This window comes from Coenobita brevimanus, chromosome 94, assembly GCF_032717465.1.
Source record: "Coenobita brevimanus isolate Jiangsu-jjx chromosome 94, ASM3271746v2, whole genome shotgun sequence".
In the NCBI taxonomy this organism is placed as follows: Eukaryota; Metazoa; Arthropoda; class Malacostraca; order Decapoda; family Coenobitidae; genus Coenobita; species Coenobita brevimanus.
Genome location: NC_137047.1, coordinates 36442183 through 36455044, shown reverse-complemented (window position 1 = coordinate 36455044; position 12862 = coordinate 36442183). Strand labels below are relative to the sequence as shown.

Sequence of the window (12862 nt, the reverse complement as noted above, 5' to 3'; positions counted from 1 at the left end):
ATATGATTTGCAGTTTTCAAAAAAATAGCCAAAAACTGAATGCCATTTTTGAAAAAAAATCAAAAAGCTCTAAAACTGATTTTTCTGGCACGTTATGTTTTTTCTTGCATAATATTATGCAGAATTTCACCAGCTTTCTAATGACCTAATACTGGTTTCGATACGCTTCACAGTTCTCGAGAAAATCGCCAACAACGACTGGGAACTCACGTCTGTACGTCACTATTGTGATGTGCACACAGCATACGCAATACTCCCACCTACGTAACAACGAATTCTTATAATAGATATTACATTGTTATGTCTTGTACATACGTAGAATTTACTGCTCTTTATCATGGTTCTTATAGGAAATCGATACATCCAACAGTTTTTGAGCAATTGGCCGACAAAGTGAGATTACTCCTCTGAGCGCTTTCGACTTTACCGAAACAGTCTGTTCCCCCAACTTTTCCAACAGAAAATGCTCCCAGAGGCTTATATTCTGCAAATGAACATACGTAGAATTTACTGTTCTTTATCATGGTTCTTATGGGAAATCGATAAGTCCAATAGTTTTGGAGAAATTGGACAACAAACGTTGAATACTCTTCCTCACCCGGACGCGAGATAAAAAAACATTTTTTCCCTGCCTCACTCACGGCTACATATTTTCGCTCGTTGCGTTTTATTATTTTCTTTTTTTACTCAAAGTATACACGTAAAATATCATAAGGTTTTTGATAGTGCTGTTAGAAACTCGACATGACCACTAGTCTTTTTGCTAGGTTCTGATACCGAAGCTGAACTTTCTTCCATCTCATATGTGTGTATGAAAAAACATAACTTATTTGTGTGAAAAACATTGAACTATAGAAATAGGTCAATATACAGATCAACAAAATATGGATAACTCAACTTCCTCAAGAGGTGTTGAGATGCTGGCAGTAACTTGAAGATGAGGAGTTATGTAGTGTGTGAGCATGTGTGGGTGAGTGTGTGTGTGTGGGTGGGTGTGGGTGTGGGTGAGTGTGTGCATGTGTGTCTGTGGCTGTGGCATATTTTCTTCTCTCCTTGTGATACATTTGCCTAAAACACCTGCGATGCACTCAATAGATTTCTCCACAATACTTATACTTACATATACTTATGTATATGTGGTTGTGGCATATTTCTTGTCTATGACACTTGCACTTTGTTTTAGCTAAGTCAGTCAATGCATGAAATATTTCTCTATGAACACTCGCTGCGACTCTATTGTATTGGCACACACCACACTCCTTCATGAACACCCGCAGCATGTTTGACGTATATTTCACACAATTCCATACGCATTTTCACTATCAGAATCACAATAATTCCATCCCTAAACACCTCTAATTCTTCCTTCCCAACTATAAAAACTGTACGTAATGCCTGCACCATTCCACACTATGGTTCCATAATTTCACCAAGCCAGCCACAATATCTTTCACACAAAATACAGTTTAGGCATTGGCTTCATTATATACGTATTTATAATCATGCCACAGGGCCTTGGGGAGGGCGAGAGGCAAAACCCTGCAACAGTGAACACACATATCACCTCTAAGCCTAATGATTGATAATGAACAAAATTCCTTTTCGTGACATATATCTATGTTCCATCGACAATATCACATACAAATATGCTCATAAATATTGCATTATCACACTGAGTCCATAGGGGCTTCGGCTCGGGCAGGAGGGGGAGAATTAGTAGGAGTTAAAAGGGACAGTACACTCGACGCAACCTCTCCGCCTGGCTGCATGGAAGAGACTGAGGTTTATCACTACGTGCTGGGCCCTGTGAGGCAACTCAGTGTTGCCAATGCCTTACCATTGGAAAGCGCTGCATTCGCTACCATGTATCAAAATTTGACGCAAATCCGCCAGAAACTTAGTTTTTGGCGATTTTTTTTGTGCTTAGGAACGCGATTCGAGTGACTGAACATCTTTAGAACAATCCACATGAAACGCGAATCGCGTGACTGACACTGAGAGGGTTAATTGACACAATGACCTTTGAACTTAAATGACCTTAAAAGGTCAAACTCAAGGTCACGGATATTTAAGGGGCTATAACTCAAAACGGGTAAAAGATAGAGATATTTACTACTATCAAGATATATGAAGTCTCATATGTGCTTTCATTTGGCACTATGACCTTAATGGCAGTACTGATTCAGTATTTAACAACAATAGCATTACTGCTGTCGGGCTAGGTTTTTTGCACCTTACACCACTTGTTTTGAAGTGTTAAGGTTAGGCAAAAATAAGGAAATTCGATTTGGAGAACAGTTGGTCGAAGATCAGGATCATGGGGCAATACCAAATGCCTGTCACTTTCACCAACTAGTATGAGGGTGTTACACGCGCCTTTGTTTACAAGTATATTTAAAGATGTATTTGAAAATGGGTATTTATATAATAAAATTCACAAGTCAAAATGTATTTAACTACTGTATTCAAATACCGTCAATCATAGAATTTTTTAAACAAAATATTTAATTATAATTCCTGTTTACATATGCAGTGCACAACTGGTCCAGTATAGTCCTACCCATCTCTGTCTTATATGTTGTTTTGGTAGTTACATATGATAAAAGCATGTCTTGAACAACATAAAATTAAAATAGAATATTTAAATTAATATAATAGGTGTCTGTTGTATTGGACGCCATTTCAATCCTACACAGGAGTAAAGAAGAGCCCAAGTATTTGAATTTCACATAGTTCAGTAGCAGAAAAAAGAAAATTCTACTGTCCTCCATCCTTCCCACAGCACTTCTTCATGACTAGTCTAACATTCTAGTCCTAGTCTCTCGTTACAGTGCATGATCTGAGATAAGATTTCTTTTTTTTTTTTTGAGGGCGGGGGGTGGCGTGAAATTTAAGTAAAAGAAATTACGAGCATTCTCCAGTCACAGTTTCAGTACACACTTTACCCCAACCCCAAGATGGTGGAAAGTCATACTCAAGGTTTCACGCCCAAAGAACGTCTCTTGTTCAGTGTTTTGCTTCTTCTGCCAGAGAATATGCCTATCATTAAAACTTCCCACATCCCTGTGGGAGGTTTAATTATTCTTGTTAACATTATTATTCTTACTTATATTAAACTTGCAACATTTCAAAGGATTTTTGGCCTAGAACCGTCGAACTTGGTCAGCTTAGTCAAACAGTTGTCTGCTTCTTTTGGCCAATTATGGTGGCAACTCGTCAATCAGATCTCTGGAATTTATCCAGAACACGGAAGGATGAGTTCACTACATTATCTCAAAAACCATTTATACAAGGAAGCTGAACTTTTACTACAGTAAAGCTTGAAAGCTGGCATATTGAACAAAGAATGTGGCTCCAATCAGTTGATTATTCGCGATGATCGCATGTGGTCAATATTTGGGACTTTTCTGGATATTCTGGATGTCGCCTAATTTTCCGTGAAGGATTAAAGCTTGAGCCAACAAACTTGATGGCCTAAGGTGACAAGCATAAGACCAGTGGCTCTAACCTCAACGTCCCTTTATAACTTGGCATCTATCAGGCAATGCCTGTGGGAAGTTTTTCTTTATCAAAATTGTCCTTGGACAGTTTTGTGTTGGTCGTCTTATTATTATCATTATTATTACTTATTTACTTATTTAAAAATTGCGATATTTCAAAGGCTATTTGGCCTACAGCCCCCACTCTTGGTTGAATTTGTGAGACAGCTGTCCACTTCTATGGCCAATTATGGTGGCAGTCCGTCAACCAGATCTCCAGACACAATCCGGAACAAACAAAAGTGACTCAGCCATGCTGTCAGGAGAACCATTTTCGCTTGGAAATTGAAATTATACTAAAATATAGCCTGAGGACAAATGCAGTGTGTATAGGAGTATGGTTAAGATCTGCTGATTAGTTTCTGAGATCGCCTGGGGTCAAAAATTGGGACTGCTCCAGATATTCAAGATGTCACAGAATTTTCCACGAAGGATTAACCCACCCCATCACGACCACTTTTCCACCACACTCCCCCTAATCCCGACCATTTTTGGAATTTTTTTTTTTTTTGGCTCAAACCTCCGCTTTTTGGTGAGAAACATCGAGAAATCATAGAGAAATTGCTCACCTGAGGTTTAAAATACTCGAAACAGGTAGCAGTACCTCCTTACCTTACTGGGTTTTCTAGCAGGCTAGCTCCAAAGAAAACGAGTTCTATGGGAGTGTAACCATTCCACACCACTCATAAATGGTATTTATTTATTTATTTGGTACGAATTTATATGTAGTACGACAGAATATTGGTGTTCACATAGTAATATAGGCAATATAAGCATTGTTTCACTCATGAAACACATCAACATACCTGACCTTTTTTGGCGACATTACCTGATCATCATTTCTGACTGTTTCTTCCTCTAATGCTATGTAAAGTTTGTCCTCCACATTGTCATTGATTGGGAAATCACTCTGGCCCTGAATTTCGTACCGTGGCATGACATGGCTTTACTGGCCAGCTCACTGGTAACAGGTGAATTGCTGAGACAATGGCATGCTGGGGGGGGGGAGGTCATGCTGGGTAAGGCATTGTCCCTGCCTGGCTTCTAGTAGAGGAAGGTGTCCCGTGTATACGTACCAAAAACCACTCACGAAAATTGAAAATTGTGCAAATTAGGGACCTTGCAATTGATTCGCGTTTATGAACGTCAACGGGATTGGCAGTCACAAAACATGTGGACGTTAATTCACGTCGACAGGACGCTGCGGGTTAAAGCTAGTTCCACCAGACTTGGTGAAATTGTAGACTATGACGACCTAAGGAGACATGCACTGGATCAGCGATCTTGACATTGCATGGAGTCAAAACTGGGGCATTTCTTGATATCCCAGATGTCAACTAATTTTTCATTAAGGAAATAAGCTAGAGCCAACAAACTTGGTAGACTTATAAACTGCAATGACTAATGGTGATATGCACAAGATCAGTAATGCTGACCTCACCAGGGGTAAAAAAAAAAAGGGGGGGGGGGACTTTTCTGGATAATCTGCATACCACCCAATTTTCATTGAAGGATTAATGTTGGAGCCATCAAACCTGGTGGACTTATAGACACTGATTACGAACGAGGGCGAAGCCCTCGCAAGTCACTTATTAAGTAGTGGCATTTTCTCACATGAGCGTCCCGACCTGGCCTGACTGTAACACTTTTGTGAAGTTAATACCTCAGATAATACAGGGGCAATCACTGCGTGGTTTCCACCATATGACAGCCCATTTCTTTCAGCTTTCTTTTTGACAGGTTTCATCACACCCTGGAGGTGCATGTGGCATGCGCCAAGTGCAACATGTCGAAAACCTTCAAAAAAGGGCCACAGTCCAGACAATTTGTCGTAAAGGCATGGAACTTGGTAGGTAGATAACCACAATTATACTCTAGGCATCCTTTGGGTGTAAGGCGACATTTCAATGCTTTCAAATTTTAATGGCCAAGCTCGTACCTCGCTGACAAAAGCATTTTACTGGTGACCTAAGACAACATGCACAAGATCAGTGACCACGACCTCGAGGTCTATTTGTAGTTTGGTTTCTAGCAGACAATGGCTGTTGGAAGTTTTTCGTTATCAAAATCTTCCTTGGACAATTTTACAGTGTTCTAGTTATTATTTTTATTATTATTCCTCCAACTTATTTTAAAACTGTGATACCTCAAAGGCTATTTGGAGTAGAGCCTTCAAAATTTGTCAGCTCTGTTGGACAGCTGCATGCTTCTTTGACCAAACATGGAGGCAGTCCGTCAGTTGGATCTCCAGATATTATCCAGAACACACAACAGTGAGTCAGCCAGGCTATCTCAAGAACCGTCTAAGCTTGAAAGCTGAAATTTTATTACAATATAGCCTGAACGTGGATGGAGCGCAGAAAGGAATATGGTTCCAATCTATTGATGCTCTGAGATCGATTGGGATAAATAATTGGGAGTGGTCTGTATATTCCAGATTTTCCATGAAGGATTAAAACCAGAACCACCAAGCTTGGTGTACTTACAGTCTGTGATGACTTAAGGTGACATGAACAAGATCAGTGACCATGATCTCAAGTTCGCTTCAGAGCTCAACTTCTATTAGGTAATGGCTGTATTTTTTTTTTTTTCTTTAATTTGCCTTGGACAGTTTTATGATGTTCTAATTATTATTATTATTATTATTATTATTATCAGTTATTTTAGAATTACAATATATCAAAGGCTATTTCGCCTAGTCTTCAACTTGGTCAACTTGTTTGGACAGCTGTCCGCTTCTTTTAGCCAACTATGGTGGCAATCTGTCAAATGGGTCTCTAGATAATATCTGGAAAACAGAAAAGTGAGTCAGCAGAGCTATTTCAAGAGCCATTTTAGCTAGGAAGCTGAAATTTTATTAAAGTATAGAATTTAGCGGATGCAGTGTAGACAGGAGTGTGGTTCCAATTGGCTGATTATTCTGAGATCACCTGGGGTCAAAAACTGGGACTCTTCGGAATATTTCAGATGTCACCTAATTTTCCAGGAAGGATTAAAGCTTGAACCACAAAACTTGATGGAGTTACAGACTGTCATGACCTAAACGACATGCATAAGATCAGTGAAACTGATTTAAAGGTCCAATAATGCAGAGGACAGCAACCTACAGCTGCTGGCCAGCCCTGCCCCGATAAACTTACTGACCGGCCTGCCAGTATGCTCCACAAATTCACAAAAATATTCTTGTTTTTCACGTACTCATTGTAAAACCAGTAAGTCGTACTGGCTGTTAATCATAACGGCAAACAACAGAGTTAGTTTGTTAGGAAAACTGTGCATTCAAACAGAATTGAACTCAGATTAGGAGGCTAAGACAGGCTGCACTCAGCAATCAGCGATCCAGCACTGCCAAATGTGTAAAAATTATTGACCAATGCGATAATATATCTTGTATGATAAATGGTAACATGCATGTAATATACATTATTTAATAACTAATGATTATTTGAAGGAAATGTCTTTAAGTTGATGCGATAATTTTTCTCAGATAACGACCATTTAAAAATGCTGACCCCTCCCCCAAACAAGGCAGTATTGGTGCCCACCCATCAGTCTACCAGTCGCTGGTGAGGATAGGTGAGTTTTGTCCGTCAGCAGGCTTGGGTAAGCAACTTGCTTCAATTTTTGTTGTTGTTTTGTGTCCTAAGTTGTTGTTTCAGTGTGTGTTCTTTGCTGCATTGTTCCTTGCTATGATGTACTATTTCCCATTGTACTCCATAAATATGTGTTTTGACAACATGCCCAATTTCTGCTAATGTTCTCAGTAACAACATGGCAACAAAACGTAGGACGGTAGATTCTGAATATCGAGTGTTTAAAAAAATATAGACAGAGAAGCATTTCTTTCCCAAGTGTAGACACAAACCACTATGTTTGGGTTGTCATGAATATGTAGCTGTCAACAAGGAGTTTAATATGAAGTGCCACTTTCAGACAAAACACATGAAACACAGTTAACTAGACACATAAGAAAAGACAAAACTGCTAAGATGAAAGCAAATTTGGATGCACATTCCTCAATAATTACCAAACAAGTTGCACAATCAGAGAGAAGTACATGTGCCAGTTATGCAGTATATTCATCAACAGCTAAAAATATGAAATACTGAGGCAGAGGTTGTTAAGGAGTGTCTGATGGCCGTGGTAGACATTGTTTGCCCTGGAAAAAAAAATCTAACATCAGTCTGTCTGTGGGAACTGTAATATGACGAGATGAAGTAATGTCTGTTGATTTTAATCATGCATAAAGTGACTGCTGTGTTGTATTCCAGTATTTTTCAGTTGCACTTGATGAAAGCACTGACGCATAGGACACTGCACAATTTGCAAATTTTGTTCGAGGTATCAACTCAAAGTTTGAAATTTTGAGAATCTGTGCAGCTACAGCCTCTCCAGTGCTGAAGCAGACATTCTCGAAGCCATGCTAATCAGTTCAAAGGACATGGATTTTGAAATCTCAGAACTAGTTGCAATAACTACAGATAGTTCACCAGCCATGGTAGGTGAAAAGAAAGATTTTGTCGCACTTCTTGAGAAGTACGTGAAAGAAGCTGGATATCAGAACAGAACTGCCAAGCTGCACTGTATTATTCATCAGGAGGCACTGTGTGCTAAGGCTTCAGGAATTCAAGAGGTTATGCAAGTGGTGGTGAAATCTGTTAATTTGGTATTAGCTCGAGGTTTAAATGATCAACAATTTCAACAGCTATTAATGAATGTAAAAGCTCAGTACTCTGTGTACTTCTGTGACGTTCGCTGGCTTAGCCAAGGTGCTATGTTGGAGAGGTTTTATGATCTGGAAGAGATCACAGACTTTCTAGAATAGAAAAATGTAAATATGCCACAGCTTCGTGATCCCTCGTGGATTTCAGGTCTTGCATTTTTTACTGGATCTAACTTCCTACTGAAATGAACTGAAATTTTAACTACAAGGTCGCAGTCAACTAGTGAAAAAACTGTAAGAACATATTTTGGCATTTGAGAAGTTTAAACTTTTGGAGAATCAGCTTGAAAAATCAAATTTTGCTCATTTCCCAATGTTGCTGAAAAAATAACCCAGTGACACTTCCATGTATGTGGCCGTAATTCGTGAAAGCAGAATGCAGTTTTCCTCACATTTTGCAGACATTCAGTCACACAAAGATGATTTCAAGCTTTTTGCTACTCTTTTTGATGTGGAGGTAGACCAAGCAACTGAAAGGGTTCGAATGGAACTCATTGAACTTCAAAGCAGCGAACTAATGAAATCAAAATTCCATGCAGAAGGGGTTTTATTATTGGGTTTTTACAAAAAGTATGTTTTAGAAGCTGCAATTTCTCCAAACATAGTAGAGCACGCCAAAAAGATGGCAAGTATCTTTGGAAATACTTACATATGTGACCATCTCTTTTCATACATGAAATTCACAAATATCAAGTTGCGTGCACAACTTAGTAATTCAGGTTTGAATGGAATACACAATCTAGCCTCCTCCAGCCTGAAGCCTAACAGTTAGAAGCTTTCACGTGAGAAAGAGCATTAAATAACACACTGATTCTCACTGCCTGTACAGTAGATTAGCTGTATGACGACACTGAAATATCAGTGTAATTAGCAAGTACCTTGAGTAAATAGTTCTGCTACACATGATAAGTGTTTTAATGAAAGTTATTTATTTTGATCCTAATGCATTAATTTTGTAAAAATTATATTCAATATAATTTTTAGGAAAGACTTTGAATATTTCTATTAAACACGGTTATACATGTTTCTGGGAAAGCTGTTCCTTTGTTTCTAATGCATTAACTTTCTAAAAATTATATTCAGTATATTTTTAGAAATATAATTCAAATGTCATTCTTCTTAATATATAATTTTATATACCAGGCAAGTGTGTTTTGTGAGCGCTTGTCGAGCGAGCAAGCGTTTGTACATACGTCTGTCATCCTGATCTCATCTTGGTGATTTCTGATGAGGTACTTGAAAAATAACAGAAGAATAATTGAGTTAATATATATTCTTTCTCACATTTTCTCTCTCATGTTTTCTCTCTGGATGAGAATATGGCGAGGCAATGTAGCATTTATCACACGCGCGATGTTCAGTTCTCTGCTCCCGACTTGCCCTGTCAACGAACTGCATCAGTAAACACTTGGCTATTGATCGAATGATAAAAACCAGAAATGGGGAATTTCCCTTGCTGACTTGGCCCCCAAAACATAGAATAAAAAGTTCATGTAAAATTATGATCGTAATATCCAATATTCCATTGTTGGAACTCATGTAGGAAAACATAGTGTTACAAAAGGAAATATTATTACATTCAATATCATAGTGGAACATGTCAATTGAAGCCATAGGTACATTCCTCTGGAAAGCTGGGGTTCTAAGGGGTTTCTCTGGTCTCACGAGTAAATATATATATAGCTAAAAACTAAATTTATTGAATGTTTCTACTACCTGCTGAAGGAATCTCTCCTCTATCTCCCATGGCAGAAAAGTTATTAGCTTCTGAAAACCATCGTAGTCAGGCCGTGTTGTGTCGGGCTAGGCCAGGTCGTGGGGCCGTTCATTTCTCAGCAGGACATATAGTAAACATCGCGTCACTGGCTGCGATTGCACGCTTGTAATCTATATACCCGTACTACTAAAGTTCCCATTCTGTTTATCTGTTTGTACCCTCAAAAAAAAAAAAAAAAGAAGACCAAAACGGTGCATTACAGTGCAAAAGTTCTTAAATCAACATACCTAAAATGCGCTAACTTAGAGAATGCCTAAAAAGAAAGGGTGGAATCGGCCTCCAGTCACCAAAAATGTTAATTAATACATTCATATCTAATATTATGCAATAAAAGCCGCAGGACATTTCCGTGGAGTTTCATGTCTCTGCACAGAGAGAGAGAGAGAGATTGTCTGCCTGTCTCTCTGTCCTCTGTAGAAATCAAGGGGAATACTGTACGTATAAAACTTTTAACAGCTCTAACAGGCGTAACTTCTTACGATGAATTAAAACGTTTTAAACGTGTACATTACATAAGCTAAAGTGATTTCTCTGATGGCCAAGATTATAATTAATCAGAAAAACTCAAGTCAACATGGTGGAAAGATGGTAGCCAATTACCATTGAATTTTTATATCTGTAGCCATATTATTAGCTACAGCAGGTCGGATGGGTAGACAGATTGGTGGGATGGCTGGGCAGGGTTGGTGGGTGGGTGGGTAGCTGGAAAATAGGTCCATGAAGAATATAACCCTGGGGAAATGGGCCCAAGGATGAAATGGAAAAACAAGGGGCTTCTCCCACAAGGAATGGCCATCCAGGGTCCCTGGCAATGCAATATCGTAGGGTTTTACGCAGGCAATGCCGGGTACCACTTCTAGTTATTATTATTATTATTATTGTTATTATTATTATTATTAGTTGTGGTAGGTGGGGGCACTCACCATCCTCTTACTCGATGTAGTGCTGCGCTCGGATGTCTGCCCTTTCCTCTCCTCCATCCTTCTTTCCTTCCATCCTCTTCTGCCTTTCCTTCAGTCTTTCCTCGTCCTTCTGTCTATGGGTGACTTTACACTCTCTATTTTGTTTTTCTTTCCTTCATTCTTTCCTCTTCCTTCTGCTTATGGGTGACTCTACACTGAGTGACAAGCCAAATGGTTTCCTGTACAACAAGAAACCATTTACTATCATGTAACCAAATTTTGGTGCCCGGTAGTGTAGTGGGTAGGCCTAATAATTGCGCTCCAGTCGGATGATTAGGGTTTATTGCTCACGTAATGCCACTCAGGAATGAGTGAGGCTGGTCATTTTCATCTTAAATGTTAGGACCAACTGCTGTAGTGCCCGGAAGTGATGATGAGTTGTATCTTGTATATTCTGTGACCAAAAGTTCGGTTTAGCGAGAGAGTGTGGCCAGGGTATAGCTGTCTCCATGTCAACATGATCAGAATGTAGATTAAGTTACCTAGTTGCTAAGTCATTTTTTTTCCTACTGTAATTTATTAGTATTAAGTGTATAAAATTAAAATCTCGAACGGGTAGGAATATGTGCCTGTTAGTGATGTATCGGATATCCGCCTTCGCCTCCGCGAGGCCTCCACAGTGAAAACAATGTCCGCGTCTTCAGACAACAAAAGCTCCACATCATTATCCGCCACTGCGTTTTCAGATAATAAAAGCTCCGCATAATAATACGTATCGCGTCAAAGAACCACAGAGGTTACTGATATCCACTCATCCACTATTTCTTCTTTCTCTTTTTGTCATAATTCTTTTCTCCTTTTCATCCACAACCTCTCTCTCTCTCTCTCTCTCTCTCTCTCTCTCTCTCTCAATAGTTTCACGTGCTATATTATTATATAGGCACATCTGGACTAAAGTCAATATTATTTCATGGTATGACAAGCGTTTTGTTATTTCTTTAAAGTTATTAATTATTAATTTATCACAAGATATACATTGTTCTTTGCTTTTATTATATCTCTTTATTTTTCGCTTTTATCTTCTTTTTTTCTCTTTCTCTTTGTTTAACTGGAGCTTTGAGTCGCAGCTACGATGCACACTGGTAACCACGCCTCCCGTACTTGTTATCGCTCAGCCAGCGGCAGTGATGCCACAACATGGGCCTATTTAGATAGCACCAAGTGAGTAAGTGTGCGTTTGTTTTTATTCAGTGGAATTTAAATAATCTATTCTAATTTCAAAATAGCCAAATGTGATACAGAAGATCCTCAATTATCCATGGGATTAACACCGGAAAATGTTTTAAGTATTTCAGTATAATATGATTAAAATACATACATTTAATATCCGGCACCCCCACCCATGATTCTCTCGCTTTACTTTTTCCTCTCGAGTGGTTAGACGTTAGTCAATAAACAACCTCCGTCTGTGTCACACGCGTGAAGTCACAGCAACCATGGCTTCAAATACTAGTAGCGCTGTGTGGAATTTTTTCTTGAAAGAATCTAGTGACAATATCCAGTGTCTTTTGTGTAAAGAAGGACGTGGAACCACTAATTTGAAAAACCATTTAAAATCTTAAACAAAGAACAATATGCTGAGATGCTACAAGAAGAAAAGTGCAGGGAAAAAGGACTCAGGAAAAACTCCTTTGCAGAAAGTTAAGTTTGACAGACTTAGTGTCTTACAAGTGTACAATTGTGGGATGCTTCTTATTCTAAGAGCAAAGAAATAGACATATATATATCAGAAATGTTAGTGATAAATGATCTCTCATGCAGCCATGTGGAAGACGTGGGATTTATAAGGTTCATGTCCAAGACTGTCCCCCAGTACAGATTGAAACAACGGAACTTCTACGCCACACTAATTTGCACAGAC

At 38.9% G+C, this 12862-nt stretch overlaps 1 protein-coding gene across 1 annotated transcript; it reads left to right on the top strand.

Annotated features, from left to right (window-relative positions):
* The first annotated feature begins 7959 nt into the window (after positions 1-7959).
* LOC145412886 (general transcription factor II-I repeat domain-containing protein 2A-like) lies at positions 7960-8364 on the top strand. The gene has a single exon (XM_080282684.1). The coding sequence runs from the start codon at positions 7960-7962 to the stop codon at positions 8362-8364; it is 405 nt and encodes a 134-aa protein (XP_080138810.1).
* The last annotated feature ends 4498 nt before the right edge of the window (positions 8365-12862 follow it).

Bases quoted from the DNA above. Each gene is read 5' to 3' on its own strand.
- LOC145412886 (XM_080282684.1), top strand. From the start codon at position 7,960: ATGCTAATCAGTTCAAAGGACATGGATTTTGAAATCTCAGAACTAGTT.